Below are 27,540 nucleotides of genomic sequence, written 5' to 3' on the forward strand. Positions count from 1 at the left end.
CTTCGGAAGATTGAACGTTGAGATTACAGCCGTTTGCCTGAAACGAGCGCGACAGGCGGGTTCAAAACATTGATCCTTACCTTGCATTGGCCTCTCAGCCCAAAGAATGCCTCTGGATAAGTAGGAGATATTCGTCAACTTACCTCCCACATATCGCACGCACCAACCCCGGGTGGTGGTCTACATACTTCCCTGTCGACCCTATATCATCAATGGGCTATGCTTCGGCACACGTCACGATAGTTATTCTTCAGAATCACGTCTTCCTGTTTTTCGGACTTAGAGGAATATTACTATAAACCTTCCAGTTGTTCCAGTCCACATGATCTTCATTCTACGGGATCGGTCCCTCCACAGTATTCTCGGCGACCGTGACGATCGACTTTTTACAGTTTTCGGGCACCCACACTTCGAAGACGGGCTCTAAGGTTTCTCAAGACGATTTCCTCCAGCTTCCAGCTGCTCGAGCGCATCTTATGGAGCTGAACAATGGGACGTTTATTTGAGCCTGTAGCTGGCGTCTTCGTGTACAAGGCAGCGGGCCTACTGTCGCGGTGCCCACTCCTCTTGTTGTTTCGTATTGCGCATCAGCACGTTTCCAGGTCTTTTTTCCCGTGGCACCCCCATAATGCTTCACGCTTTCAATCTCACCGATGGGTTCCGCCACCTCGATCTTCCCGCTTTGCGCAATTTTGAATATGACCATACCACAATTCCAGGCTTCAATAAAACCTCCTCGCTTACGCTTCTTAGGAAATCAGATCCTCAAAAGTAGAAGACCTTCTAGGATGCATTCGTCTAATCCCTGACACATTTACTCTAACTCTCAGACGTCTCAACAAGAGCTTTTTGCATACCTTTCTTCCTTCTGCCGGAGATCCTCAGTGTTCCAAGTTAAAATCCCTTGCGACTAGCTGCCAGCTGGAGTTGAACGAAGAGTAGCGCGTGGTATTGAGGTAATCGATGGAAAAATGTCTCACTGAATGCTGAACTAGAGGGGGGTCAGGCTTTCAGCCGATCTCGAGGCGTGGATGTTGAGCGGCACGATGCAAAGAACCTAACATACAATCAAATTATGACCATGTTCATTGGGAATCAGACTGGCACTGATTGCGTTTACTTACTTACCGGCGTACTGGCGGTGTACGTGGCTCAAAAACAACTCAGGTGCATACTTAACGTGCCGAATTTTTCATCCAGGAACCAACAGCGTCAAAGGACATTCGAAGGGGAGTAAGAAAAGGTTCGAGGAGCTTAACAAGTAGGAAACCTTTCACTGCTCCTTCTAAATTAAATAAGACGCAGGAAACGGAAATGAAGGAGGATAACTTCAGGAAGTTGAGAGGTACCTAGCCGAACCTACGCTACCTAGATAGACCTATACAGGCCGTGATAGCGGCTTTACGTACCCTCCAGAATTCCTGATGAGTTCGGTACTCTTTCCTGGAAAAGGTGCTTCAACAACATGCCAGTCGACCTCGGGTGGCGCGGAAATGGTCGCTCCATTTCTCTAAAATGTACTCAGCAGGAGCAGTAGCCAAGATACACAATGAGCGTCACCTGATGACAATCGTTTCTACCCTGTTTGCCAAGGTAGATTATGATCCCGAAGATTTTAAGAAATCTACGGCAGGAAGGCAACGGTAGACATAGATCATCCAGTTGTCGTAGAGTCTTCCCAATGCGCCCATTGATGTCGTCCAAGTCCTCCTCACCAGCGTCTCTGAGGCGCTTCTGTTCGACAAGCAACTCTTGAAGTCCCGATCGCAACGCCCGCCCAGCCTCGGTACTAGAGACCGCTTTCTGGAAATTGACGATCTCTTCTTGAATCTTGAGGACCGTGAATTTGTCCAAGCTGCCGCCAATAGTGGTGCCTTGCTGCTCCTGTAGCCTCCCTAGGATTAGATACAAGGTAAGCCAGGCCGACACCCTGGTATTGTCCACCTGCTGGACAATGGATCCCCGCTTAATCATGTCTTTCCAAACCGTTTGGGACAAAGCTTCAAGGTGATTTTGCGCTTCTCTGGGAGAGATGTCGCTCCATCTCGTGGTTCCGAGGACGATGCTTGTAAACGCATCCTTTCCGCATAGCTTGTTGAATACGGAAAAGTTATTGCGGGTCGAACGGACCATACGAGGTTGGGTTATGTCGTGAAGATAGACGACCCCGCCCAGCTTCATGCCTGCGTCATACCTAAAATGGTGTTACGGATAGCGTCCTTGGATGGTTATGGTTGCCTTACGAGGATGCCAGCCAGAGCGCGATACGTCTCAAAATTTCTAAATCATTGCCCTTGGTGTCATCGAAACCTGGTGTATCGACAACGATCAAACGCCTCCCGTTGAAAAATGGGTTGTTTGGAATTTCAACGACAACGGGGGTAATATCTATTGTGCAAGACTCCATGGTTTGACCGACGGCCACGACATCTTCCCCAACAAGATTGTTGATAAACTGCATGATAAATAATGTTTGTTCAATACTTCGCCTCAATCGTTACCCCGGCTCACAGTACTTTTACCGGAACCTGTCGGACCCATAATCCTAAAAAGAGATTTAGATATCAATGTAGACGGCGTCATGATGAAAGCCAACTTACGGAATGACGATGTCGGTGGGGAGTCCTCCCTGCATTAGGCTATCTCCTTTTTTGCACTGCTGAAGCCAGGATTTTTTCTTTCTATTCTTGAGCATTGTAATGAGGAAGGAGTTGCGGGTGGTGCGAGTCCCCTTGATACTGGAACTTGGCACTTATACGACATGTTGGTAACCCTAAGGTCGTCCTCACGGTAGACATGAGGTGGATTGCCGTGAAAGTAGGATGGAAACCAACTTAAAGCTTAGTCGTTCGCTATAACAAAGGGGCTCCTTGTCCAAACGCAAAAGAACATTTAGGCGCAAAAATGAGAATATTTCAGAGAAATGATCATATAATTTGAATGACTCGTACGAATCGCTTTTGAATCGCTTTCAACTTTGAAGCGAAAGAATTGGGGATTATTGGCCATCAAGTCGCAGCAAGCGTTGCTGGTGAGGCCTTCAGAAGTGATTGTGGCGTAAGTAATCAGCGAAACGCCGTCCACGTTGCGTCGGTACTGTAGAAGCAACCTGGAAGCCTGGTGGTCGAGCTTGAGCTTGAACGATTGAACACGGCCAAACGCGTGTCATGTTTGGTTGCATCTATTTGTTTAGATCTCCAGGCGTGCGTCCTCGCCCGAGCCTCGCGTTTTGCAAACCTTCTTTTATTGCCATCCCAATCTTCTCTGATAACAATTTGCACCGCGGGTTTGGTGGACATTCCGGATCTTTCCGTGCCTTATATAGGACCATTCATACAATGCTTGCGGTTAAGTACAGCAACAGTTTCAAACGCCGTCTGGACACGAGGCGGGTCACTGTATCTCCACCATATAACAAAATCCGGCGCAGCCATCTGCGAGCCTCCCTCATTCCATCACTCGATGTCTGCAACCGTAAAAACGACGGTGCAGTTAGAGCCCACGACTCCGCAATCCACGACCAAGGGGAAGGCGCAACTCACGACAAAATCGAAGGCCAAGACCCAGCAGCAACCCCCGAAGAAATCAAAGACGAAGGAAGAGTCGAAACCTACGAAAAAATCAAAGACAAAGGAGCTGCCTCAGCCTACAAAGAAATCGAATACAAAGGCACCAACGAAAACGCAGACGAAGCCTCAGCCTACAACAAAGGCCCTAATAGTGTGCGCCCCTACCGTTACCGTTCCGACTATTTCTTACCTTTTTTTCAGTATTTTGGGAAGGGTTGGAGTGGGGAAGAGCTCGGTAAGCCATTTTTTAAATGTGGTCCGACATTTTTGGATGAAGGCTGACGTTTCCTCAAGTTCATCAACACTTTGGCGGGAAATGATGACCTGCGAGTCGGTCATTCAATGGAGAGGGAGACTCGACAGTCGTCGGTCGTGGAAATTTCTCGTCCTAACTCAGAGGACACTATCGCATTCCTCGATTCACCTGGGATCGATGGCGATAGACCTGTTGATGAGGTACTTAGATATCTTAACGGCTGGTTAAAGAGGTCAGCATAACTCCTCCCCGTATATATTCTTGCTGAAAGACAGGAAGCAATCGCAAAGGCGATGTTCATTTTGGCGGATTTCTAGTTTTGGAGGAGTCTCATGCGAAGCAGCGTCCAGAGGCACTGTCGCTCCTTGTTGGATGTCAATTCTCGCTCGTCTTGACAAAGCCCGGCTACAGCCCAAACAAAAATGAGGATCTACCCAAGAGTGCCAATAGCACTATTTTCGATCCGCCAACACGGGAGAGGGCTTGGGAGATTGTCAACGAGATACTTGGACGATCCACAGGCGCCGCATCCGTCCATCTCAAGACCGGAGTAGTCTTCAAAAATATTCTGCAGGAATTAAAAAAACGTCCACGTCGAGAAAAAGGCCATCAACCATCAGCCATTTCAAGAATTCTCGCATTATTCTGCGTTCGGTAAAATTGTAGTAGATCATAATTTTAGCGACTATATCCTACAATTCCAGTTTGTCTTATTTGACGTCCAGCTCGGTGAGCGTGGTCAGAAGACCATTTCATGAACTTAACTTCAGCGTCTACTGAGTTACATTAATGGACTGAGGTGGAGCACGTTGCCTTGTTGTGTTATCCTCGTTTGTGGTGCGTGTTCTTGCTCTATTTGATTGATCCTGCAACTCACGCACTCGCCAAACCCCTACCTTAACGCTTGCTGAACAGTCCGTGTACTCTTTCTGGTTCAACGCTTCATAAAGCATTCCGCCACCTTGCGCAAAGCAAGACACGGAGTCGACGACAGTCAATTCCAAAATGACCGACGGCTCGGATCCTGATTTCCGCGACGCTAATGATGAAGCCGATATTATTATTCCGTAAGTTGGGGTGGCAAAAAGTAATTGTATATGTACCTTCTAACCACTTCAACAACTTGCAGTGTTATGGGTCCAACAGGGGCGGGCAAAAGCACTGTGAGATTTCTGCCATGGTACTCAATGGAGCTGCTATATGATTTTGTGCGTAGTTCATCAACATGATCGCTGGGGAGGACCAAGCAAAGGTTGGACCGACCATGGAGTCCGAGACGAAGGAGCTCAAACCTATCATCATTGATGTCCAAAAAATGGGTTTGGATCCGAGTCGACTGGCACTTCTTAATGGCAAACGTCTTATCTTGCTCGACACACCCGGCTTTGATGACACGGCAGGCCACGAGGCTGTAATTCTACGGCGTATTGCTATTTGGCTGGCGCGATCGTGAGTGCTAGGTCAACCGATGGCTGCATCCCTAGCGATTTACCATGTTTTAATTGCGAATCAGCTACAAGAATAAACAGCAAAGTCTAGGTGGAATTATTCACCTTCATGACATCACGCAATCCAAAATGAGCATTTCGTTAAAAAGGAGCTTAGAGGTGTTTTCTTGCCTATGTGGCGATTCCGCATATCGACGCATAGCTCTAGGAACCACAAAGTGGCCTCCGTCTGAGTCTCCGGCTGGGCCGCAATCAACGAGAGCAAAGAAAACACACGGTTCTCCAAGAGATCAAGCAGAAAGCCGATTCAGCCAGCTCGAGACGATGTATTGGAAAGACTTGATGAAGTCGGGGTCTTGGACTTATCGAATCGAGACGGAGGAGCACGCTTCAGAGCTGGTCGGTTTGATTCTTGATGAGCTCGAGAAGACGACAAAGGAGCTTGAGCTTCAAATCCAGAAAGAAGTTGTCGATGAAGGGAAGGCCGTACCCAAAACGAAAGCGGGTAAGATCCTGGAAGTGAGCCGAAATCGGAATCGATACGGTGCCAGTATGACTGAAGAAGACAGAGAGGTGGAGAGGTGCATACAGGCGGAGTTGGACGAAATGGACCGGCAGCTGGCTGAATTGGCCACTAACAAGAATAAGTTTTCGCGCGTCAGTAGGTCCTTCAAAAGGTTAGCTACCAGAGTGTTCGGAAGCGTATGTTGCAGCTGTTGAATTCATTCCTGAGCAATTTTTTAATTCTGTGCAGGAAAAGTAAATTTTAAGAAAACTAGGAAGTAGCAACTCGTGACCCACAGAAAATTCAGAGCCGAAATGCGTAGTAGTGCCGGTTTTTCGTTCATTTTCCAATCCAGCCCGACTTTGCGTTCCAATGAGAAATAATTTTCAAAAATTGAGTGCAAAGAAACATTGAGGAATATCGCATAGTTCGTGAAACAGTGGTCGACATCCACAACTGCGAGTGTAACCATTTCAATATTGCCTGGGTTTCACGCAGTTTAAATGTCTGAATTTGTGAATGGGTCAGATTCTCCAGTACAACTGTAGGTCCAGTCGTTTCTGGATAGCTGAGACTCTTCCGAGTGCGTGAGTGAATTGAATGCGAGTTTGCAAAGATTCACTCACGCCGATTGGGCAAAGGATTTGACCTCCACGAGGGGATGTTTGTTTTCCCTCTGGCTGTTCTGAACGCTTCAAACGTTCTCGTGACGGATCATTCCATCTTCTCTGTTTAAGTTCTCAATCAACTGTAAGATTGACGCCCCAGGGCGCCTATTCATAAGATGCCAGTTGACGAAACAAAGAAGGCCTCACTTAAACTGTTCCACCTAAGATTCTCACTCTGGGATGGGATGAGAGGGATATCACCTTGTCCTCCTGTTTAGCTTTTGGTGGCATTTTCGTGAAAAGGCAATGATCGTTTGTGAGGTTGCGTGGGTTCGTTGTCTTCCTTTAGCCCTTAAAAAGCGTTAAGAATATCGTAGCCGTTGTAGAGGGGTCGGAGATGAGTGTAGGAGTCGTGGTGATGGCAGGCTAGAAAAATAAAATAAAATAAAAAGAGAATATTTCTTATCTCATCTTATCTTATCTACACGAGGTGACCTTGGCATTGTGGGGTTACTACCCAGACCGTACTCATTTCCGCCACCCCTTCCATAGCGCTCATAGGTGACCAGGTGTGCATCATCGTTGCATCCGGTAATTGGACACTGATGTGGTGGATCTTGCCATCCAACGAGCAGGCTGATATAGGGATGGACGACGGCTGAAATGTAGTGGCGGGGTCATCACGGCGCTAGCCAGTGAGAGGAACGAGCCAAGAACGAGCGCCGCAAGCTACAGAATATTGCGATCTAGCAGCGACCTCGATTTTCTGAGTGCCCAGAAGCACGTCAAGGTGCTAGGCCTCAGTGTTGGGTGCCTAATAACCCTTATTGGGCGCCAGGGAAATTTCCGACATGTCGGTACACGCGGCGGGTCACCGTATCTCCACCGTGTACAAATAAACCCAGTGCAGCCATCTATGATCCTCCTTCATTCCATCACTCGATGCCTGCAACCACAAAGAAGAAGGCGCAGTTGCACCCCACGACAAAGTCCAAGACCAACGGGAAGTCGCAACACGCGAACAAAGCGAAGCCCAACACCCACGGGAAGTCGCATCCCACGACAAAATCAAAGCCCAAGACGCAGCTGCAACACCCGCAGAAGCACAAGACCAACGGGAAGTCGCATCCCATGACCAAACCAAAGCCCAAGACGCAGCTGCAGCAACCGCAAAAAAAATCAAAGCCGAAGGACCCGTCACCTCAACCTGCGAAGAAGTCAAATACAAAGACGCAGCCTGCACAGGCTCAACAACCTACAGCTCTGATAGTGTGCGCCTCTACCGTTACCGTTGCGACCCATTTCTTACCCTTTTTATTATTATCAGTGTTTTGGGAAGGATTGGAGTGGGGAAGAGCTCGGTAAGCACCTCCATATATCCAACATTATTTGGATGAAAACTGACGTTCCCTTAAGTTTATCAACACCTTGGCGGGAAATGATGCCCTGCGAGTCGGTCATTCGACGGAGAGGGAGACTCGACGGCCGTTGCTTGTGGAGGTTTCTCCTCCTCACTCAGACTCAAAGGCCACTATCGCACTCCTCGATACACCTGGGATCGATGGCGATAGACCTGACAGTGCTAATAAGATACTCAAATATGTTGACGCCTGGTTAAAGAGGTCAGCATATTTCCTTACCGCATTTATTATTGTTACTGAAAAACAGAAAGAAATCGCAAGGGCAATGTTTACTTTGGTGGATTTTTAGTTTTGGAGGAGTCCCAAGCGATAGATAGACCAGAGCCACTGTCGCTCCTTGCCAGCGTTAGATGTCAATCATCGCTCGTCTTGACAAAGCTCGGGTACGGCCCACACAACAACGGGCATCTACACAATAGTACCAATGGCATTGTTTTCGATCCACCCACACGGGAGAGGGCTTGGCAGATTGTTAACGAAATACTTGGACGATCCACAGGCGCCGCGTCAGTCCGTCTCCACACCGGACTAGTATTCAAAAATATTCTTCGGGAAATTAAAAAACGTACACCATCAGCCATGTCAAGAATACTCGCATTGTTCTGCATCGGGTTAGTAGATAAAGAGTAGACACATTTCCGACCCTCATTATTGCTAATATTTCTCTGTAGAGAGGAAGAGGCAAGGAAGAGGTAGATGTATATTCCGGCGCTGCAGCGTATCGTACAATCCTAGTTTCTCTTCTTCCAATACACCCCCCTTAAACACCGAAACGTTGCATTGACGTCTAACTCAGTGAGGGTCAGAAAGCCATTCTATGAATTTCAAGTTCAGCGTCTACTGAGACATATCAATTCATCACGCCAACGAACCTAGGCTTGCCTTGTTGCCAGCGGTTTAAAATTAGAGGTGCCATAGCTAGTAGAATGATTGCCTGAATCAACGTCATTCAAATGCCTGAATTCGAGACAGTCAGATTCCAACATCCCAACGCTAAAATCAAATTGCCTCGACTCACCAGTTGCGTGACAACTTGCAATATGTATGGAGTTTTGTAGTCTCTCCTAGACTTCGATATTATGTGAAGTCGTACCTTTGTTCACGATAATATGAAGTCTGTTATTTACCATGCCCCCAAAACCGCGTCAGAAAAAGTTTATATAATCTTCGGAGTTTGAAACCGCGTCGCGTCAATATCGCGTCCTTGCCGTTTGCTCTCGACGCGATAGCTCATGCGTTTCTATTCCAATACACGTCAAACTTGATATTATACATTTTGGCTGACATAGAATCTGTTATGATGACTCAATGATGGCTCGACAACCCCGCTGGCAGGACCCTCAAGGACTTGATACGATCAACAACATTGTGAAGAAACTCATACCGGATTGGACGAACGGACTGCATGCGATCCAACTGGAGCTCGTTTCTGCCCTTTTGGATGGAAAGAGCGTGCCGTGCTGTACTGCAACTGGCGATGGAAAATCAGCGGCGTTCTCAGTCCCAATCCTCAAGGAGCATAACAAACATCCGGGGGCATATCTAGTTGGACTTCCAACTCGGAATCAGCCAATCGGGGTTGTAATCACACCAACAAAGGGGCTGGCCGATAACATTGTACGTTTCTTTGTCGTTTTCCTCGTTCTGCTCATGACTTTTGGCCTAGGTTCACGAACTTTCAAGCTCAAGACTAAACATCTCTGCATTCTCCTACTGAAAATAAACTCTTAGCGCGGCGCGGATGGCTGGGATTCATTTGTCAGGAGAAATTAGTGAGTGCATTGAATGGCAGGTCATTTGCGTGGATCCCGAGAACCTGCGCGACAAGGAGCGGAGAGAAATCACTGAATATTCAGCTTTTCGAGCAAACATCTTGTTTGCATGCGTCGACGAAGTCCATCTCATCAACGAATGGGGTCTCGCTTTTCGTCTAGCCTTTGGGACCATCGGATCTTTTCTACGTGGTCGCTTTCCTTCTTTGATATCGATTGTTGGTCTCACTGCAACTCTCGAGCCTGGGTCTCCAACGGTTGCCGTCTGCAAAATTCTTGGATTCTTCGAAGGTAACTTCCTAAAATCTCTTCCATTTGTCTGAATTTTGCTTCTTGCTTTTGTGTTTTATCTTGTCGAGCTTGGATCAGCCTTGGTTTACTGGAGGATTCACGAAGAGTGTTGAAGGGAGAGCCAAGAGGTGACAATGAGGCAAAAAGTGATGAGGATAGAGGGGATTTAGGAGAAGATATAACAGGTGGCGCCGTGCCAGAATTTGCTACAGATTGCGATAGGAAGGTTGAAATGAAGTCAGGTGTTGCGGGAACTTAGATGGTGGGCGTTTTCTTGTATGATCGGACGGCGCAAAGACTCTCTTCCATGGAGATCAACTTCTAAATGAGAAATAAACTGGATTTGAACTGTTTAGAGGAGTTGAGGAACTATAAACGCGTCTAGAGTCGGGGGAGACGAGGGAATATTGACGCGACGTGGATTCAAAGTCCGAAGATTACATAAACATTTTCTGACGCGGTTTTGGGGGCGCGGTAAAAACAGGACTAGGAGTTTTGTGAGATTGACGCTCAGCACGCCTACTGTCCATCAAATGATCCAAATCCGGCCCTGGGTCTTGTGTCCGAGGGGGTCGATGAAAATAAGGGCGCATTTGCCAGAGAGGGGTTGGGCGTAAACGAATGGAGAATCGATGTTTTGGAGAAACGGTGCCCTGAAAAAAAAAAAAAAAAAAAAAACAGACCCAGAGGTCGGATCATGATGTTTCAAAGTGTGTACTAGAGTGAATTGCCTCATACCGTTTGCGAGGTATTTAAGTGAGTTATGCTTTGCGCGGAGGGATAAGTATCTAATATAATAAACGACATCGGTCTTTGAGAAAACTCTCACAGGGGCTAAGTGAGCGTTCTGATTGGCTGATCACTCATCAGCGCCCAGCGATCACATCGATCACACTCAGCTCATCATGAATTGCCGCCTCGCCGCCTTCTGTTGCGCCTTGACAGAGACACCAATAAAGAACCCATGTTTTACTGCACCCTTCAGGCTCAGATGTTCCAACCTTCAACGTCCAACCTTCAAACGGCTTCGAATGCTCAGGCCACTCAAAATTGAAAGCGAGTTAGTTCGGATGGCCGAGTTGCATTATGGTGCGCATTGCTGTCATGTTTTCCAGGAATTTCTACAATGTTTTCCAGGGATTTCTACAAATTTCTGAGCCATCAGTGGGATGCGGCACCTTCACCAATGTCCGCCAGAGCCAGACCCTTGGCTTCACTGTCTACTTCACTTTCCATAGTCCCTCCTTTCATCATATGTGCGCCTACTTAGTTATGAGAGCTTCCTCAGTACTGACCAGAAACTTTCTAGGTCTCAAAATATGCTCAACACTCCTCAATGGACCCAAGAGAAAGCTCGACAAGTACATCCCTCCGCTACCCAGACTGTTGATGAAAGCCCTCGCCGCCATCTCCCAGCTCCGCGAGCAGTTACACCGACACCAACTACTGGGCACGTTGAACGGATACGGTCCAATGTTCGAGCATCAAGACGGACAACTCGCGAAAAGGACTTGCAGGCTTCACCGCGCCGCCGACGACCAGCAGCAGTGCAAGATGAAAACTGGCAACCTGGTTTATCCCGGTATACCCAAACCACACAGGCGCAGGTACACTTTTTGAACCCTATTTTCTTCAAAAATTAATGTCCTACTCTTTGGAAAGGAATCCCGGTTTGAAATAGCTAATGGACACCCAGTATTGCAAGCTTCTACACATCGAAATCGCCCCCTGTCCCCTCCATTAACACAACTGAGGTTGTCAGACAGCCGGCCGGGCTGCAACTCAGTAGTTTCTGCCTTGAATTGGCAGATACCGCCTTCTGCGAGATCGTTGGCACAACGGAAACGGCAAGAACGTGAACGAGTTACAAGACAGCAGGCCGTTTCTGCCACTTCTGTCCCCATAACAGATCTCAGTGCCACCCAGCCACGACAACAAAGAGCAGCCAACCGCGTTGGTCTGCTCACTGTACCCTCACTGCGTTCAGCACAGCAGACAAATCCCATTTCACCTTCGGGAGGTACACAGCCAGATGCAATCGTCAGAAGACCAGACCCTCCACCAGGTGAAATTACGACACCTCCAACACCCCCAGCAACTCAGCAACCACCAAACAATCTTCGAGGTAACTAATATCTCCTTATATATATATATTTTAGGTCTGATTGACAAATTCATAGGCTTCCCTCCACCAGGTGAAATTACGACACCTCCAACACCCCCAGCAACTCAGCAACCGCCAAACAATCATCGAGGTAGATAATAATCCCTCATATCTCTTTTAAGGTCTCATAGACAAACTCATAGGCTTCAATGAACCTCATGGTCGTGCAGAGCAGAGGCGAGGTGATGTCGAAGAAAATGAGAATAGACCTGTGGATTTGGGTAAAGACTTTCGATTATCTACACATTGAACTTGCTCTTATTCAGGTTCTGTTACCATTCTAGAGCCATCACGAGACGACGTTAGAGTTGCGCAGTGGCAGATGGATCAAACACGCCAAGGAGAAGGTGGGTTGTATGCTCGCCCCCTTATGCACTTAGCAATGCCAAACAACAATGATTTTTTAGGATCTTGGCATCAGGAGAGCCAGCAGCGTCGACGACAACGCAGTCGAGACCTCTTTCGCATTGCCCGTCGACCATATGTGGAACCTTCCCAGCGCCATGATCTTGGACAGATGAACGTTTCATGTTCTTACTGTGGAGCACTCCATTGGATGGATGAGAGGCTTTCAAACAGTTCGAAGCGGTCGCCAAAATTTGGGACATGTTGCCTGTCGGGGAAGGTGCATCTACCCCCTCTCGAAGACGCGCCTCAACCTCTTCAACACCTTCTCACGTCAAGTGACCGTGATGCTATCAAGTTTCGCGATGAGATATGGAAGTACAATCGAGCATTTGCCTTCACATCATTAGGAGTTGAAGAAGATCACTCTGTCAACCGTGGACGAGGACCTCCTGTATTTCGCATTTCTGGAGAGTTACACCATCGATCTGGTGCTCTAGCCCCCTCTGAAGGACGCCCACCACGGTATGCTCAACTCTATATCTATGAGCCGCGGGCTGCTCTGGATGCCCGCATGCAACAGAATCAGGGTCTGGATTGTCAAGTGATGCGCTCCTTGCAAGATATGTTGACAGCTTACCACCAATATGTCCCCATCTATCGACATGCATATCAAATCCTTCAGAACTACAACAGTAACAATGATATTGATGTTCGACTTCGCCTTAGCCCTGGCCTTGACCGCCGGAGATATAATGTCCCAATGGCAGATGAAGTTGCAGTTATTCTCCCTGGCACGAACTCAACAGAGCCTCGCGATATTATTCTTCGACATCGAGATGGACCTCTCTACCGCATTAGTGATCTCCACCCAGCATACGTCCCTCTCCAATATCCTTTGCTTTTCCCTCATGGAGAGAATGGCTGGCATCCAGAGATGAAGCTTCGGGAAACGGAGGACCAGCAGAACGATCGTCTTCAGAATCGTCAACAGCGACGCCAACATAGACGAGACCGTGGTTTGCACGTTGATGAGTCCAACGAAGCCTCCACGAGGCGTCTCACACTCTCACGTTATGTCGCCTATCGCATTCAATACCGTCCGCGTGAATTCAACACACTTCTTCGTGGTGGCCGCCTGTTTACCCGCTATGTTGTCGACATGTTTGCATCAGTGGATCAGCAGAGACTCCGCTGGATCGAGATGAACCAGCCTCTTTTTAGAGCAGCTCGGTTTAACAACCTTGAAGATGCGGCAGCGGATGACCCCGATAACCTTGACCTCAATGAAATCGGCCAGCGGGTGTTTCTTCCTTCGTCATACATTGGTGGGCCTCGGAACCTTGGGCAGTGTTATCAGGACTCGATGGCCATAGCCCGCTACTTTCGAAAAGTTGACATCTTCCTCACAATGACAACAAATCCTCGGTGGGAAGAGATTGAAAGGGAGCTCTTTCCAAGTCAGACAGCATACGACCGTCCTGATTTGGTGGCTAGGGTATTCGAAATGAAGAAGAACACAGTGCTAGATTATATTTACAAGCATGGTGTTTTCGGTTCTGCCGTCGCTTATGTGTATACAATAGAATTTCAGAAGCGCGGCTTACCCCATATGCATTGCCTCATCTTTCTTCGAGACCCTGACAAACTCCTGACCCCAGAAGCCATCGATTCATGCATCTGGGCACGGTGGCCTGACCCCGACATACAGCCGCTCCTTTTCGAGACAGTCAAGAAGTGCATGGTACACGGGCCTTGCGGTGCTGAGAATCCTAATGCGCCATGCATGGTCGACAATGGGCGGGGCAGCAAGATATGTTCAAAGGGGTTTCTGAAATCCTTCCAAGAATTTACGACGATGGACCATCACGGCTATCCTTTATATTTTCGGCCAGACGATGGACGAGCTTATGAGGTCAATGGAAGGATGGTCGATAACCGTTGGATAGTGCCATTTCCACCATTTCTCTGTGCCGAATTCAACTGCCACATCAATATGGAATGTGCGGTCACCCTTGGAACATTCAAATATGCCTTCAAATATGTTCATAAAGGTCCTGATCGTGGTGCTCTAGAACTTAGGCAGAAAGACGAGGTTAAACGTTGGATTGATGGACGTTACATTTCTCCACCTGACGCTGTCTGGCGTCTCCTTCATTTTGCCACCCATGAACAAGTTCCAAATGTTGTCCGCCTTCAAGTCCATCTCGAAAATCATCACGTTGTGACATTCAATCCCACCCATGACCTTCAAACCATCCTTCAACGAGGTGTCAATCATCGCACTACTCTTACTGCATGGTTTGAAGCCAACCAAGATCAAGGTCGACTTGGAGAAGAAGCTCGGAGACACACCTATCAGGAGTTTCCGCAGCACTTCAGATATGAGCAGAATCAGCGGAAGTGGGTCCTTCGACAGAAAGGCTTTGCTTTAGGGAGGATGTACTTTATCAAGCCGACATCTGGAGAAATATACTACCTCCGCCTGTTGCTTACAGTTGTCAAAGGCGCCACATCATTTGATGATCTTCGAAAGGTTCCAGGCCGTGATGATCCATTTCCCACTTTCCATGCTGCCTGTCTTGCACGAGGTCTCCTCCAGGACGATGGAGAGTGGAGACTCTGTCTTCAAGAGGCATCTGAGATGCAAACTGGAACACGGCTTCGCTATCTTTTCACAACTTTGCTCCTTTTTGGAGAGCCATCACAACCCGATTTACTGTGGAATGAGTTCAAGGAGCATATCTGTGATGATCTCGCACACCAGTTACGCACCATGGGATTCCAGAATCCATCCAATGATGATGTTTATGACTACGGCCTCCACCTCTTAGACAATATACTTCGTGATTCAGGTCGCTCGCTCGCTGAATGGCCGTCAATGCCTCTACCCCAACAAAACTGGAACATGTTTGCCATCAATCCCCTCATAGCTGAGCAGCTCAACTACAATCGAGACACAGAATGGGCTGACCATGAGGTTCGCCTTCCTTGCCTAAATGCTGATCAGCGGAGAGCTTATGATCAGATCATATCATCAGTCGAGAATAATGAAGGAAGGATATTCTTTTTGAATGGGCCTGGAGGGACTGGGAAGACATTTGTTTACAACACCATCTGTGCAAAGCTACGAAGTGAGGGCAAAATCATCCTCTGTGTTTCTTCTTCAGGAATTTCTGCCCTTCTCATCCGTGGTGGTTGGACTGCATATTCTGTGTTCAAGATCCCAATTGATGGATTGGATGAACACTCAAGTTGCAGTATCCAGAAGAACAGTCAACGAGCTGACCTTATGCGTGCTACCATGGCAATTATATGGGACGAGATTGGGGCTCAACATCGCCATGCTATTGAAGCTGTGGATCGTACTCTTCGTGATATTTGCGGCAACCCCCAGCCATTTGGAGGTATCACCACTGTACTGGGTGGTGATTTCCTCCAAACATTGCCTGTTGTTCCGAGAGGATCCCGCGAGGACATTGTAGATGCCACAATTCAGTGTTCTGTTCTCTGGGAACATGCCGAAATTTTACGCCTACATCAGAATATGCGACTGGACCAAGGACATTTGGATGCTCAAGAATTCGCACGATGGCTTCTCGAAGTCGGACATGGCCAGAACATGAACACCAGCAACCAGATCCGCTTTCCAGATCACATGCGAGTTGGCAACTCAGATTCTCTCATTGCTTCTATTTATCCTGGCATTGACTCTATACCACCACCACCACCTGACTACTTTTTGAATCGGATGATCCTTGCACCACGCAATGCGGATGTAGGTGACATAAATCAAAAAAATCTCGAATGTATGTCAGGTGATATCCACCATTATGTTAGTGCTGATGAGCTTATACGAGAAGCTGGAGCTGATCCTCTGGACGATGACCCCATTCCGAATGAATTTCTTCGCTCTCTCCATTCATCGAGCCTCCCTCCCGGAGAACTGAACTTGAAGATTGGCTGCCCTGTCATCCTTCTTCGAAATCTTGCACCCTCTCGGGGCTTATGCAATGGGACTCGCATGGTTGTAACACAAATGCGTGATAGGGTTTTGGAAGTGCGATTGATTGGGGGCGAGCATGATGGCGAGGTAGCACTGATACCCCGGGTTTCATTGATCCCATCTGCATCATCAGCGGATGTCACTTTTCGATTCAAGAGACGGCAGTTTCCTGTACGACTCGCTTTTGCACTGAGCATAAATAAAGCTCAAGGCCAGTCAGTACAATATGTTGGCCTGAACTTGCACATCCCTGTGTTTGCTCATGGTCAGCTGTATGTTGCTCTTTCAAGAGCCACATCGAGTCGCAATATTAAGATACTTCTCCCGGAGAACAGCACAGAACCTCTAGCATATAATGTTGTATATGATGAAGTCTTAATATAATTCATTGCTTTCCAGCTTAGATTCAGAAATGAGCTCACAGCGGCGAGTTGTTTGCCTTCAATGTTTGGTTCGAATACTTTAGTCACATGATTCATAACGTGTCGCGATCATGATCGAAGGATCAGGAAATTCCTGGAACCCACTTGAAGCTTTTGTGAAGTTGTCCTGAAGTAAGTTCTGTGACGATAAAGGAGGCAACAACGATGGTAGGTTCATTACCATCCCCTTTCTCTCATTGAAAGTCCACTCACTATTATTGCTCTCACTATGTCTGTAACACCCACCTCAGCTGACACAGCAGCTGGCATCGCAACTATCACTGCGATTGCAGCCCTCGGAAACCCAAGAGCCCTCCCCGGCACCAAGACAGTGGTCTTAGATGCCCAGATCTATGTAGGCTCTCCCTCTTGCGAGTCTTTGCTTGGGAGCTTGCGATTTTTCAATGCGTCTGACATGGTGTTCGAACACCAAAATGCTCTCTATCTCATTTATGCTACTGTAAGTGCTTTATTTTGCGTAAGCTTCATGTATGCTCAAACACCTTAACTTTTAGTTTGCACGCATGGAGAACGGCGTTGATCAGCGCTCCATTACCGACTATAACTTTGTTGGTGATTTACAATGGGTGATGTTTCTAATTTTTTCACGGAGTCATATCAAATTGAACAGCATTTGGAATTTAGTTAATTCCTCTCAGCACTCAAAACAATTGCCAGGACTTCCAGATCGATCCCTGCCAACGCGCTTACGTTCACCTCTCTGGACCAGTGACCAATGTTCACAAGGAGTCTGAAACTTTCAAACTCGATGTCGAACATTACATCTCCGCCTTCAGAGACTTGAACAATTCAAACTCCAAACCCACTGGCATCAAACCTATTGCACCGTTCACTTGCGAATTTTCGTCACGCTACCAGAATCGCAAGAGACCTGTGCCTTTTGATCGTCGATATGTCTCCATTTCTGGCTTCCTCACAAACGTTATGTATAAACCAAATTCTGAAGACATCGTTGAGCGTTTTATGGTCTCAATTGATCATATTGCATTCTTGGGGCAGCAAAATACTTCTACAGCTATTCCGAATACATTGGATAGTAAGTGCTATTTACCTGCCCAACTTTCCGGTTTCATTGATGTTCCCTTAGGTCCCTTTAAGACGCCGCGTCGTGGAAAAAGCCTGATCGACTACAAACGTGGTAGACCATCTACACCAATTACAACTACCATTGTTTCACCTACCACGCCAGCCACTCCGACTCCGGCTCAAGGCCCTCCTCGGAAGCGCCAACGCGTCGAAGCAGATCAATCCTCTGACGCGAACTCAGGCGATATATATGTGTCAGAGGAATGACCTGGACGTTTTTTGTAAACTTAGATTATGAAATGTCAAAGATTCATTTGCCTATATTCAGACTCCGTGCGAAGCACGGGTAACATGCTAGTTGGCGATAAAAATGCTATTTGCGTGGATTTCGATAATGCCTTGGGTTCCGCACAGTTCAAATGTCTAGATTCGCGAAACGGTCAGGTTCCGAGTAGCATTGCAGTATGACTGTAGGTCTAGGCGTTTCTGAATAATTGAGCAAGCGCTGGCATGGAGAAACTTTACATAGAAAGAAGAATGAATTGAATGCGAGCTTAAGATAAACTTGGCACACCGTTTGAGGAAAAAAAAAAAAACATTCCTACTTCGACTCAACGAGGGAAATTTTGTTCCGGATCCTCTCGTGACGGATTATCCCATCTTCTGTGTTCAAGTTTTTGAAGATTGACGCTAGCGCGTCCATTGATCAGACAGTTGACTTATTTTACGCTGAGCAAGGAGGACTGTTCCTTGGTGGATATATTGGCCGCCTGATCAAGTTGAATACCTAGATGTCAGACCGACATGATATTCTGTTGAAATTTTAACACAAGATTGCCCTAACGCACCTAGGTAAGAATAACGGCCTTGCCAAATTGTCAGCGATCGGGGGCACCATATGTGAATTGAGTGCCTGAATGACACAGTTCAAACGCCTGAATTACAGTCAGATTTTCAGATTTTTGCATGACATCGTGAAAATCAAATTGCGTCGCACCAGTCGAGGTAGGTTCAGGGACGCGTCGTGCGTAAAGAAATGCTTGAATTAGTAGGTGCCAGTGCCCAGCCCACAGCGTTCAAATGCCTAGCCAGACGTCTGTAAGTTGAAGTAGAATTGCACCGTACCGTAATTCAGCGAGGCGATGGTGCAGAGCAATATCGCAGAGTTCGTAGAACGGTCAAGATTCTAACATTACATACAACTGCGTAACCATTGCAATAATGTTTGTGTTCCACACAGTTTCAATGTCTAAATTGTGAAACGGTCAGAATCCCGAGGACAACTGTAGGTCGAGTCGTTTCTGAGTAGTCTAGAATCTTCCGAGTGCGTGAATGCCTTGAATGCGAGTTTGCGAAGATTCTTCAACTCGGGCCGATTGGGCAAAGGGTTTGATCTCTACCTGCGTCAACGACGAGGGAATGCTTGTGTTCCCCCTTGCCGTTCTGAGCCCTTCAAACGTTCTCGTGGCGGATCATCCCATCTTCAAGCAACTGTACGATTGACGCCTGCGCGCCTATTCATCAGATGGATCATGGATGACGAAACAAAAAAGGGCTCACTTGGACTCTTCCACTTAATTGGAGGTTTGTCGCCGTTTAGCGCCCCTAATCATTAGATGGTTGACGAAACAAAAAACCTGGGCTGACTTGTACTCTTCGACCTAATCAACTAATTTTCGGCTGGGTTCCGTGGACTTGCCATCAAGAATATCAGATAGGTTTCGATGGTACCGAAACATGCCGCAAATGATGATACTTAACTGGTCTCTTGCGTGGAGGGATATTGTAGAAGGGTATGCTGTTTGCATGGAATGCCTTGGGTTCCATACAGTTTATCAGATTCCGAGTAGCAATGCAGTTAGTTTGACTGTAGGTTGAGGCGTTTCTGAAGAGTCGAGCAAGTGCTGGCGACCGTTGTGCGTGGAGTAACATTATGGGAAACAAGGACTTTTTTCCGAGTGCGTGAATTGAATTGAATGCGAGCTTGAGATTAGCTCACACCGTTTGAGCAAAGGATTTGGTTCCTCGACGAAGGCCCCTGGCCGTTCTATCTCATCTTTCGTGTTCAAGTTCTCAAACGACTGTACGGTTGACGCCTGCGCCAGTATTCATCAGATTGTTGACGAAACACAAAAGAGCTCACTTGGACTCTTCCACTTGATTGGAGGCTTGTCGACGACACCTCGCCGTTTTTTCGGTTGATGAATTTTCGTCGTCCTTCTGTGTCGTGGACTGCATCAGGAATATCAGTAGGTTCGATGAGCACCGAAACATGATGGAAGCCGCGAATGATGATAATTGGCAAGTCCTGCTGATGTCTGGTTGATTCTACCTTGGTCCCGACTCCCAACGCTCGCATCGCCATGGACGGTGTTGGTGAATATTTGATGTAGATGGAAGAGCAAAATAACGACATCGCATGAAACAAGGGGTCGGAGTTTAAAGTAGTGTAGTGCATTGCCTCCTCTCCATAGCCTTCCACAATTACCTGGACACTATGGATTCAATTATTGACCAAGGTTCGCCGTATATAAATGAAATATCCTTCATACCCCCCTCGCCCCCACCCCCCGATCACTCATCGCCCTTTCACGACGATTACAACATTGCAATCACATCTCCGCCCTCCTACAACGGCTCACACCACTCTCCCTATTCCGGGAACTCCGAGCTCAGCTTCGTCGGCGGCGAAGACCTCAATTTCACCCTCTTCGACGACGACAACGCCGCCAACAATCTCACGTTCGAATACGATCCCACCGACTACGACGCCCCGCACTCTGGATCTTCTCTTTTGATGTACAGCGATAACGAATACGCGACGTACATGAACAGCAGCGCCTCGTCGGCGGAACACCATCGTGGTCCATACGACTACAGCTCGCCCTCTTCCAATGGGGACGATTCCAACGAACGTCGTTCCCGTGCTTCCTCCGTCTCTTCCGCACATAACAACAACACCCATCAATCAACGAATTTCCAGCCATCTCCCCGTCTTGATGTTGCTCAGTCGTTTGAAAATATGACGGTGAGGTCCCCGAATTGGGGCACGGATCCACTACCGCCGCTGCAGCAGAAACCGCCGTCGCCCCCGCGCTTATTCATGCCTGATGGGTACGACGAGCCACCGACGATCAATGCACCGGATGGTGATGGTGTCATGGGCGGGCCCCAGCTGCACATTGAACCTGCTACTCCTATCGCTGGTGGCGTTAACGCCGCCGTCGGTGTTCCTACCTTTCAAAGTCGGCTGGAGCCACTCTTGCAGGGTGGGCAAAGCAAATCTCCTTCCCTCTAAAAATGTGACTAACGGAGTAGTAGGTACGGAACTTAGATCAAACTGGGACCAATCTTCGACCAACGAACCCCCTCACTCAAGACTAAACTCCCCATTCCGTTTCCCGCATACGGACACCACAACTAGCGCCAGCGCCACACAACAACCTTCCTCGTCCTCTCGTCTTTTGAACAATGACGCTGGTGGTGGGTTGGGCCTTCTACCGTCATCAGGAGCAGGAGGAGGTACCAACACCTCATTCCTGTTCGCCGCCCACCCCCGCACGCGTAGTAAATCCGACACGGCACTCGAACCGCCTACATGGGACCCAGAGTTCCTTCAACAGCAGCAGCAATTACAAGAAGGCAGCGCGCTCTCTCTTGAGTTGGATTTACAGCAGCGGGAAGATGGGGGAACCGTGAACATGAACGACGTACTTCCTGGGTCGCAGCAGACATACGGCGGGGGTTCATCACATCAACAATCTATGAACGACTTCACTTTCGGTGGTGGTTCCTCCAATCCAAACCCCAACTCAAACCCCAACTCGGGGGTAAGCGGCTTCCTGTCCCCCGACTCCTCTCAACTCCGGCGCTCGAAATCCGATTCGGGGAGACCATCGCATCATAGACAGAGTCGGTCGGAAGACATAAGGTCTTCACCTATGCCACAACATCTTCTTCCGCACACGCAGTCCCAAACGCACCTTTCGCCGAATTATCAGCCGCTTGGACATGGGCATCATCATTCGTTGAGCGGAGGAGGAGGAGGAGCAGGAGGGGGAAGTGGGTTCCTGTTCCCCCCTCCCTCCGATTTCCTTTCGTCTTTGAGTGGTGGCGGTCCTGGGTCGAATAACGCGTTTTTATCGCATGATACCCTCCCCCTCCCACCCCTCCGCTCCCTCTCACCAAGCTCCGCAAATAAAGGCCACTACCGTCGAGCGTCGTCCGGTTCTCGATCTGAGCGCGGGGCCGAGTCCTGGGTTGGCGCCAATGGGATAGGTGGAGGGTTGAGGGTAAGTCCGTATCCGAGCCCGAACGCGTCGCCTAGGGTACGGTATGATGATTTGCCGGTTGTTCCGTCGAGTGCGGGGTATGAGGGGGAGGTTGCGTTGAGTGGACGGATTGGGATTTCGTATGGGTTTGGGGGGGGCTCACAACCACCACCACCACAACAACAACAACAGGGGGATGCGTTTGGGGATCGGGGGTATGGAGGTGATGGGGAACTTGGGTTGGGTGATGGAATAGGACAAGGTGGACAAGGAGGAGGACAGGGACAAGTGGTAGTGAGCAAACCGAACGTGACGACGGGACGTACGGCGAATGCGAGCCATAAACGAAGGAAACAGGAAGCGACGTTTGTGTGTCCTATACCGGGGTGTGGGAGTACGTTTACGAGGAGTTTTAATTTGAAAGGTCGGTTTTCGGTTTCGGTTTCGATTACCTCTGCCTTCCCTATTCCCCTCCCTTCCCTGTTCCTCGCCCGCCTTCCCTTCCATTCCATGTTCCTCACCCGCCTTCTTTTCCTCTTTTCTTTTACGTTTCCCCCCCCTGCCTTTCCATCCTTGTTCCTTTCCTTGGCAAATAGAGTTTTTCGTTGTTCTCGTTTTTCGTTTTCCTCGTCCCTCCTTTTTTTTTTTCCCCCCCTGCCTCTCCATCCTGTTCCTTTCCCTGGCAATGACTGACATCAACTCATCACCCACAGGCCACATCCGCTCCCACAACGAAGAAAAACCATTCCAGTGTCATTGGCCCGGATGCGGGAAAGGGTTCGCGAGGCAACATGATTGTAAACGGCATGAACAGCTGCATACGAATTATAGGCCTTTTACGTGCGATGGGTGTAATAAGCAGTTTGCGAGGATGGATGCGCTTAATAGGCATCGTGAGTTTTTTTTCTTTTCCCTTCTTCCGTTCCTCTTTTCCTCCCTCCCTTCCTTTCTTGGTCTTCTCCCTTCCTTCCTTCCTCTTCTACCGTTTTCTTTTCTCTGCTGTGATTCTCGAACTCGAGCTGACCCCTTACGCTAGTGAGATCAGAAGGAGGCGCGGAATGTGCGCGATTACAAGAAGCCAATGGAGGAGGGTATGCGTCTACGACGTCGCCTACCCCAAGTCAGAGCCAGAGTCCGCCTCCCCAGCAGCAGAGGGCTAGGACTAGGGGTGAGAGGGGGGATGAGGATGTGTTTAAGAGGGATCAGGGGCAGGGGCAGGAGGTGCAGTGGGGGTTGGTGGGTGGGGTTGGGGTTAGTCTTTGAGTTGGGTTGGGGTGGGGTGGGGTGTGATGATGCTATGACCTTGACGCTCGGCGCTGTTACGACTTATCCTCATAAGAGGAGAGAAAACTCCCCTCGACAATTGCCTCTCTCCAACAAGACACCTTGACAAGACGAAATCTACCCTCCAGCAAGATAGTAACCAACTACAACACAAGACCTCACTCACCCTCCAACACGAGACCTCACCTCCCCTAACGACACGATACAAGACAAGCTTTTCTCTCCTCCTTTTGCTTTCTATACACATGCTTTCTACTTGATTCTCGATTTGATTCTATTTATGAACTCCATCTTTCTTTCTTTCTTGACTTTCCCCGTTTTTCTTTCTTTTTTTGCTTGATATACTGAACAGGTTTCGGAGTCTTATGTATGTTTTTGAGTAGGTGGGATACCATACCCGCGCGATTTGAATGAATTTACCCTAGAAAGGATGGAATGTCCGGGTCTTGGTGGGAGAATGGAATTTAAAATGAGGTGATGTCTGTTGATGTCGACAAAAGGTGCAAGGAATTTCAAGTCTTCGCCACAAACGAACCCCCTCAACTCGCTACCTGATCACGGACCATGCTGGTGAGGGCGTTGAGCGGAAAAAATGAACTGGTATAGTTGGCTGGCACATGAGTAAACGGTAAATACCATATTGAATAGTGACCATGGTAAAAACTACCCAGCATTAGTTGTACATCAGTCTTTCCAACACCCCGGATTGGCCTAAGCACCTCGGCGACCTATCGAAATCAGGGCCCGGGACCTGCTTTTCGACCCCTTCCCTTTCCCGTTGGTGGCCACTTCCGAGATGGTCCGCAGTTCTTCCAGCAGGAGGTCAAGTTTGACGGGTTTGCCAAGGGCAATGTCGAACATCTCCAAAGCTTGTTCGCTGGTTTCTTGAGGAGAAGCAACACTGCCGTCGAAGCCGTACTTGACTGTACCCGTTGCTTCGCTGGCGAAAGATGCAAAGAGGATGTTGGATTGTAAACCGGATTGTTTGACCAACTCCAACGCGCGCCCCCCTAGTTCAGAGGATGGTGGATGAACCCGACTACGAAGGTAAATGATGCCAAATATCATGTCTTCGCGGCATCTGAATCGCATCAGAGAGCGGTCAACAACAAGCAGGTGAAAACTCACGAACTGCTCAACCAAGACCTAACCTTCTCAAAGATAGCGGAGTCGCCGCCTTGGTGAGAATCAAAGCTTGGAGCTGCGACAACAAAGAGAGGCTTGGAGTCCTCCCTTGTTACAGACCAACAGCGTACTTCAGTTGTAGCCTGTTTATCACTGCCAAAATTAGTTATTTCAGCATCGGAGAGCGTGATCAGCTAGAAGTCGCATCATCACCGTCTACTTCCATAAAACTCAGGCAAGCAACTTACTTTCTTGTATAAGAGATCTGTTTCGCCAAGCAACCTGATTGGCGCATGAAGTCGTTAAGTAACACGATCAAAGGACTTGAATGGAGATCGCACATGACCAGCTTCTCAACATCTGCTTCTAGCCTTGCGCCCACGGCGGGCACTTCGGTAGGTGAGTGAGTACTTATGATTCATGAGCGAACACGTTAAAAAACTCACCAAGGAGTTTGTTACCTCTGGAGGGTGACAGAGCCAGGGAGACGTTCATAGATGGCATGAATATGTCTCGAACTTTGTCGACGACAAAATCGAGCAATCTCAAGATGCGTTGGGTAACAGGAACATCCACTGACTTGGCGAAATCCCGGATGGCAGCGATTTGATCATCGAGCTCCTTGCGCCGAGAGGAATCCTTGCTAGAAGCTTGTCTGAAGAGTTTTAACAAGCCGTCGAGACTATATCGCAGCTGCTGGCCCGCCTCGGTTTCGGGAATAAGTTTCTTTGCTATCACCAGCTGCTGTTGTATTTCAAGAGCATCCATTTTTCCATATCGGTCTTTCTCGATGATTGGTGCAATCACTCCCCAGGCAGATTCCTGAGAATCCTCGAATTTAGCAACTGTCGATCCGCCATAAATCATCTCCTTCCAGCGGTTTTCTTCCAACTGCTCAGTCCGCTTCGCTCCCTCGTCCTGGTAGATGTCCGACCACTTTGTCGTGCAGAGAACCACACGCTTCAGAGCATCTTTCCCGCACAGTTTCTCAAAGATATCAAAGCTCTTCTCAGTTGAAACCAGCATGCGTGTCAATGATATGTCGTGGAGGTAAACAATACCGGCGAGCTTCGTCTCCCCTTTCTGGGAGTCATACATAGTTTCGAGCCAGGTACCGATGTACTGCAAGATTACGGTGTTATCGAGGTGAGTATCGCCAAATCCAGGGGTGTCCACGAGCACCAATCTTCTGCCCTCCGGAAAATCGCTTGGTAAAGAGTCTCGGATGACGACTGGGAGGATCGTGGCCGTGCATGACTCGAGGTCGTGACCGACGGTTGTTACGTCCTTTCCTGCGATGAAATTGATGAACTGGAGCCGTAAATTCTCAGAGAGAAAGGTTGTTGAAGCATGGAGCTCTTACTGTGCTTTTTCCTGCACCGGTTGGGCCCATTATTCTGATCAAAATTCGATATTAGACTGCCGCCAAGCGGATTTGGAGACGGTAACACACGGAATGATAATGTCGTTAGCTTCTGGCTTCCAAGACGGGGTTCGTCTGTTTTTCAACATGATCTACAAGGAATTAGAGAATGAGGGAACCGCGTTGAGAGAGGAGCCCCACTATTTTGTGTTATATAGCGTCTGCGGAAAGGCAGCAGTTTGCCTCATGTTCAGAAGGTCCCAGTCACGCCTAAGGGTAGATGGTCGTGTTCGTTTAACACAACCACCTTGACAGGACATCCTCATGTCAGATTGAAACCACCTAAACCTGCGCTTGGTGAGTCCTGTCTCTTTGATTGTGTCCGAACTGATACGGAGCTTTTCCTTTCAAGAGGGTGTTTTGCCGCCGTGGCACCGGTGGTAGCTTTTGCAATTTAGTCAGGCTAATGTCCCCCTTTGAAGCATTGTCTTTATTAGTAGCGGGCGAGGTTGGTATTTAGATACTTACCTGAGTTGCTTGGTATGCACTTTGTTAGATGGATAGATGGATAGATGGATTGTAGATGGACTAAGATGTGACAGACAGACAGAAATTCATGTCCACGTTTTTTTTTCGTAAAAGAAATATATCCGTAGCCACCCGAATGACCCACTTTCTCCCTCTTGGAAGTTCCGAACCAACTTTGTTGTGCTTATTTTCGCCCAGTCAAAGGCGCTGTCGAGGTCAACGCTTGGGTCAAGGAGCAAGAGAAACTGTCAGTGGTGACGCGTAACGCGTGACGTGCGATTCCTATACTTAGTGAAATATTCCAGCTGAAAGCAGAACGATAGGCCACGGCAGATCGACACATGTTCAGGGCGGACTCCCAAAATTTCAAAGCGACGTGATGGCTGGGGCCGCTGAGTTCTCACAACGTGTTAAATTTCAACCTCCGAATTGATGTCACGCTAGTACCACAATAAAAGTTGAGAGTCCGCCCTATGTATGTGTCGATCTGGCTAGTGTTGCCGCGAAGCGAATCGAATCGAATCGAAGTGGTGAAATGTGTTGACTTCGCCCCACTTCGTGATGTCGAATCGAATCGAATCGAAGTCGGTTGTCGCCGGATATTGATCAGCCAATCAAATCATCAGCAATTGTCAAGCCTCTCGCACCAAGGTAGTGTACTAGTAGAGTATCTAAGCTTTAGACCGTGATACAATGGAAAGTTTTAAACATCTGTACTGTCATCTTCAGAGTTCCGTGGTGAAACCACAAAATTCATCCATCTTTAGATACTCAAGTTGCATTTTATTAGAGGGAACAGTCAAAACCATGTTTTGAATTGAAGTCTCGAACATTTTGCCTTCATTCTTCTCGAGTTCATCACGCAGCGCAATGCTCTAATCTTCACGTTCCTCCGCTTGTTTTTCTTTCACTGTCATGACTCATTTCACACGGAATTGGTGTTGAGATTACTTCTGCGGCGGTCGGCGTTGACAACAATGGAGTGACGAGGGAGCGGCGCACGTTGACATCGATATAAAGGAGCCATCGAGCCCCACAGTTCAAGAAAGAGGTGGGACTGAAGACGCGACGGAGGACGCGACAATGATAAACTCGCCTCACGTGCGGAAAACTTC

At 48.2% G+C, this 27,540-nt stretch overlaps 8 protein-coding genes across 8 annotated transcripts; 6 read left to right on the forward strand and 2 right to left on the reverse strand.

Moving 5' to 3' along the window:
• Window positions 1-1,789: 1,789 nt before the first annotated feature.
• LACBIDRAFT_251637 (uncharacterized protein) lies at window positions 1,790-2,583 on the reverse strand (the record flags this gene model as incomplete). The annotated part of the gene is made up of 4 exons (XM_001883548.1): window positions 1,790-1,855; window positions 1,954-2,194; window positions 2,244-2,455; window positions 2,512-2,583. 4 exons carry the CDS (start codon window positions 2,581-2,583, stop codon window positions 1,790-1,792), a joined length of 591 nt encoding a protein of 196 aa, XP_001883583.1.
• Window positions 2,584-3,462: 879 nt separating this feature from the next.
• LACBIDRAFT_302569 (uncharacterized protein) lies at window positions 3,463-4,067 on the forward strand (the record flags this gene model as incomplete). Its single annotated transcript, XM_001883442.1, has 3 exons — window positions 3,463-3,722; window positions 3,771-3,804; window positions 3,864-4,067. The coding sequence occupies 3 exons, from the start codon at window positions 3,463-3,465 to the stop codon at window positions 4,065-4,067; spliced, it is 498 nt and encodes a 165-aa protein (XP_001883477.1).
• An 855-nt stretch (window positions 4,068-4,922) lies between these two features.
• LACBIDRAFT_302570 (uncharacterized protein) lies at window positions 4,923-5,993 on the forward strand (the record flags this gene model as incomplete). Its single annotated transcript, XM_001883443.1, has 3 exons — window positions 4,923-4,988; window positions 5,042-5,274; window positions 5,339-5,993. 3 exons carry the CDS (start codon window positions 4,923-4,925, stop codon window positions 5,991-5,993), a joined length of 954 nt encoding a protein of 317 aa, XP_001883478.1.
• Window positions 5,994-7,328: 1,335 nt separating this feature from the next.
• LACBIDRAFT_294772 (uncharacterized protein) lies at window positions 7,329-8,503 on the forward strand (the record flags this gene model as incomplete). The annotated part of the gene is made up of 5 exons (XM_001883444.1): window positions 7,329-7,657; window positions 7,714-7,747; window positions 7,803-8,008; window positions 8,059-8,418; window positions 8,479-8,503. The coding sequence occupies 5 exons, from the start codon at window positions 7,329-7,331 to the stop codon at window positions 8,501-8,503; spliced, it is 954 nt and encodes a 317-aa protein (XP_001883479.1).
• Window positions 8,504-9,115: 612 nt separating this feature from the next.
• Window positions 9,116-9,524, forward strand: LACBIDRAFT_302572 (uncharacterized protein; the record flags this gene model as incomplete). Its single annotated transcript, XM_001883445.1, has 2 exons — window positions 9,116-9,424; window positions 9,474-9,524. 2 exons carry the CDS (start codon window positions 9,116-9,118, stop codon window positions 9,522-9,524), a joined length of 360 nt encoding a protein of 119 aa, XP_001883480.1.
• Window positions 9,525-17,036: 7,512 nt separating this feature from the next.
• Window positions 17,037-18,121, forward strand: LACBIDRAFT_302574 (uncharacterized protein; the record flags this gene model as incomplete). Its single annotated transcript, XM_001883446.1, has 4 exons — window positions 17,037-17,267; window positions 17,323-17,394; window positions 17,453-17,864; window positions 17,916-18,121. 4 exons carry the CDS (start codon window positions 17,037-17,039, stop codon window positions 18,119-18,121), a joined length of 921 nt encoding a protein of 306 aa, XP_001883481.1.
• Window positions 18,122-22,497: 4,376 nt separating this feature from the next.
• LACBIDRAFT_150072 (uncharacterized protein) lies at window positions 22,498-23,017 on the forward strand (the record flags this gene model as incomplete). Its single annotated transcript, XM_001883447.1, has 2 exons — window positions 22,498-22,549; window positions 22,839-23,017. Coding segments are annotated over 2 exons (231 nt in total), but the record flags the coding sequence as incomplete, so codon positions are not given.
• Window positions 23,018-24,120: 1,103 nt separating this feature from the next.
• Window positions 24,121-26,046, reverse strand: LACBIDRAFT_302576 (uncharacterized protein; the record flags this gene model as incomplete). Its single annotated transcript, XM_001883549.1, has 7 exons — window positions 24,121-24,490; window positions 24,538-24,728; window positions 24,783-24,816; window positions 24,876-24,924; window positions 24,981-25,845; window positions 25,898-25,931; window positions 25,988-26,046. 7 exons carry the CDS (start codon window positions 26,044-26,046, stop codon window positions 24,121-24,123), a joined length of 1,602 nt encoding a protein of 533 aa, XP_001883584.1.
• Between the last annotated feature and the right edge of the window lie 1,494 nt (window positions 26,047-27,540).

This window comes from Laccaria bicolor, genomic scaffold (assembly GCF_000143565.1).
Source record: "Laccaria bicolor S238N-H82 LACBIscaffold_21 genomic scaffold, whole genome shotgun sequence".
Lineage (NCBI taxonomy): Eukaryota > Fungi > Basidiomycota > Agaricomycetes > Agaricales > Hydnangiaceae > Laccaria > Laccaria bicolor.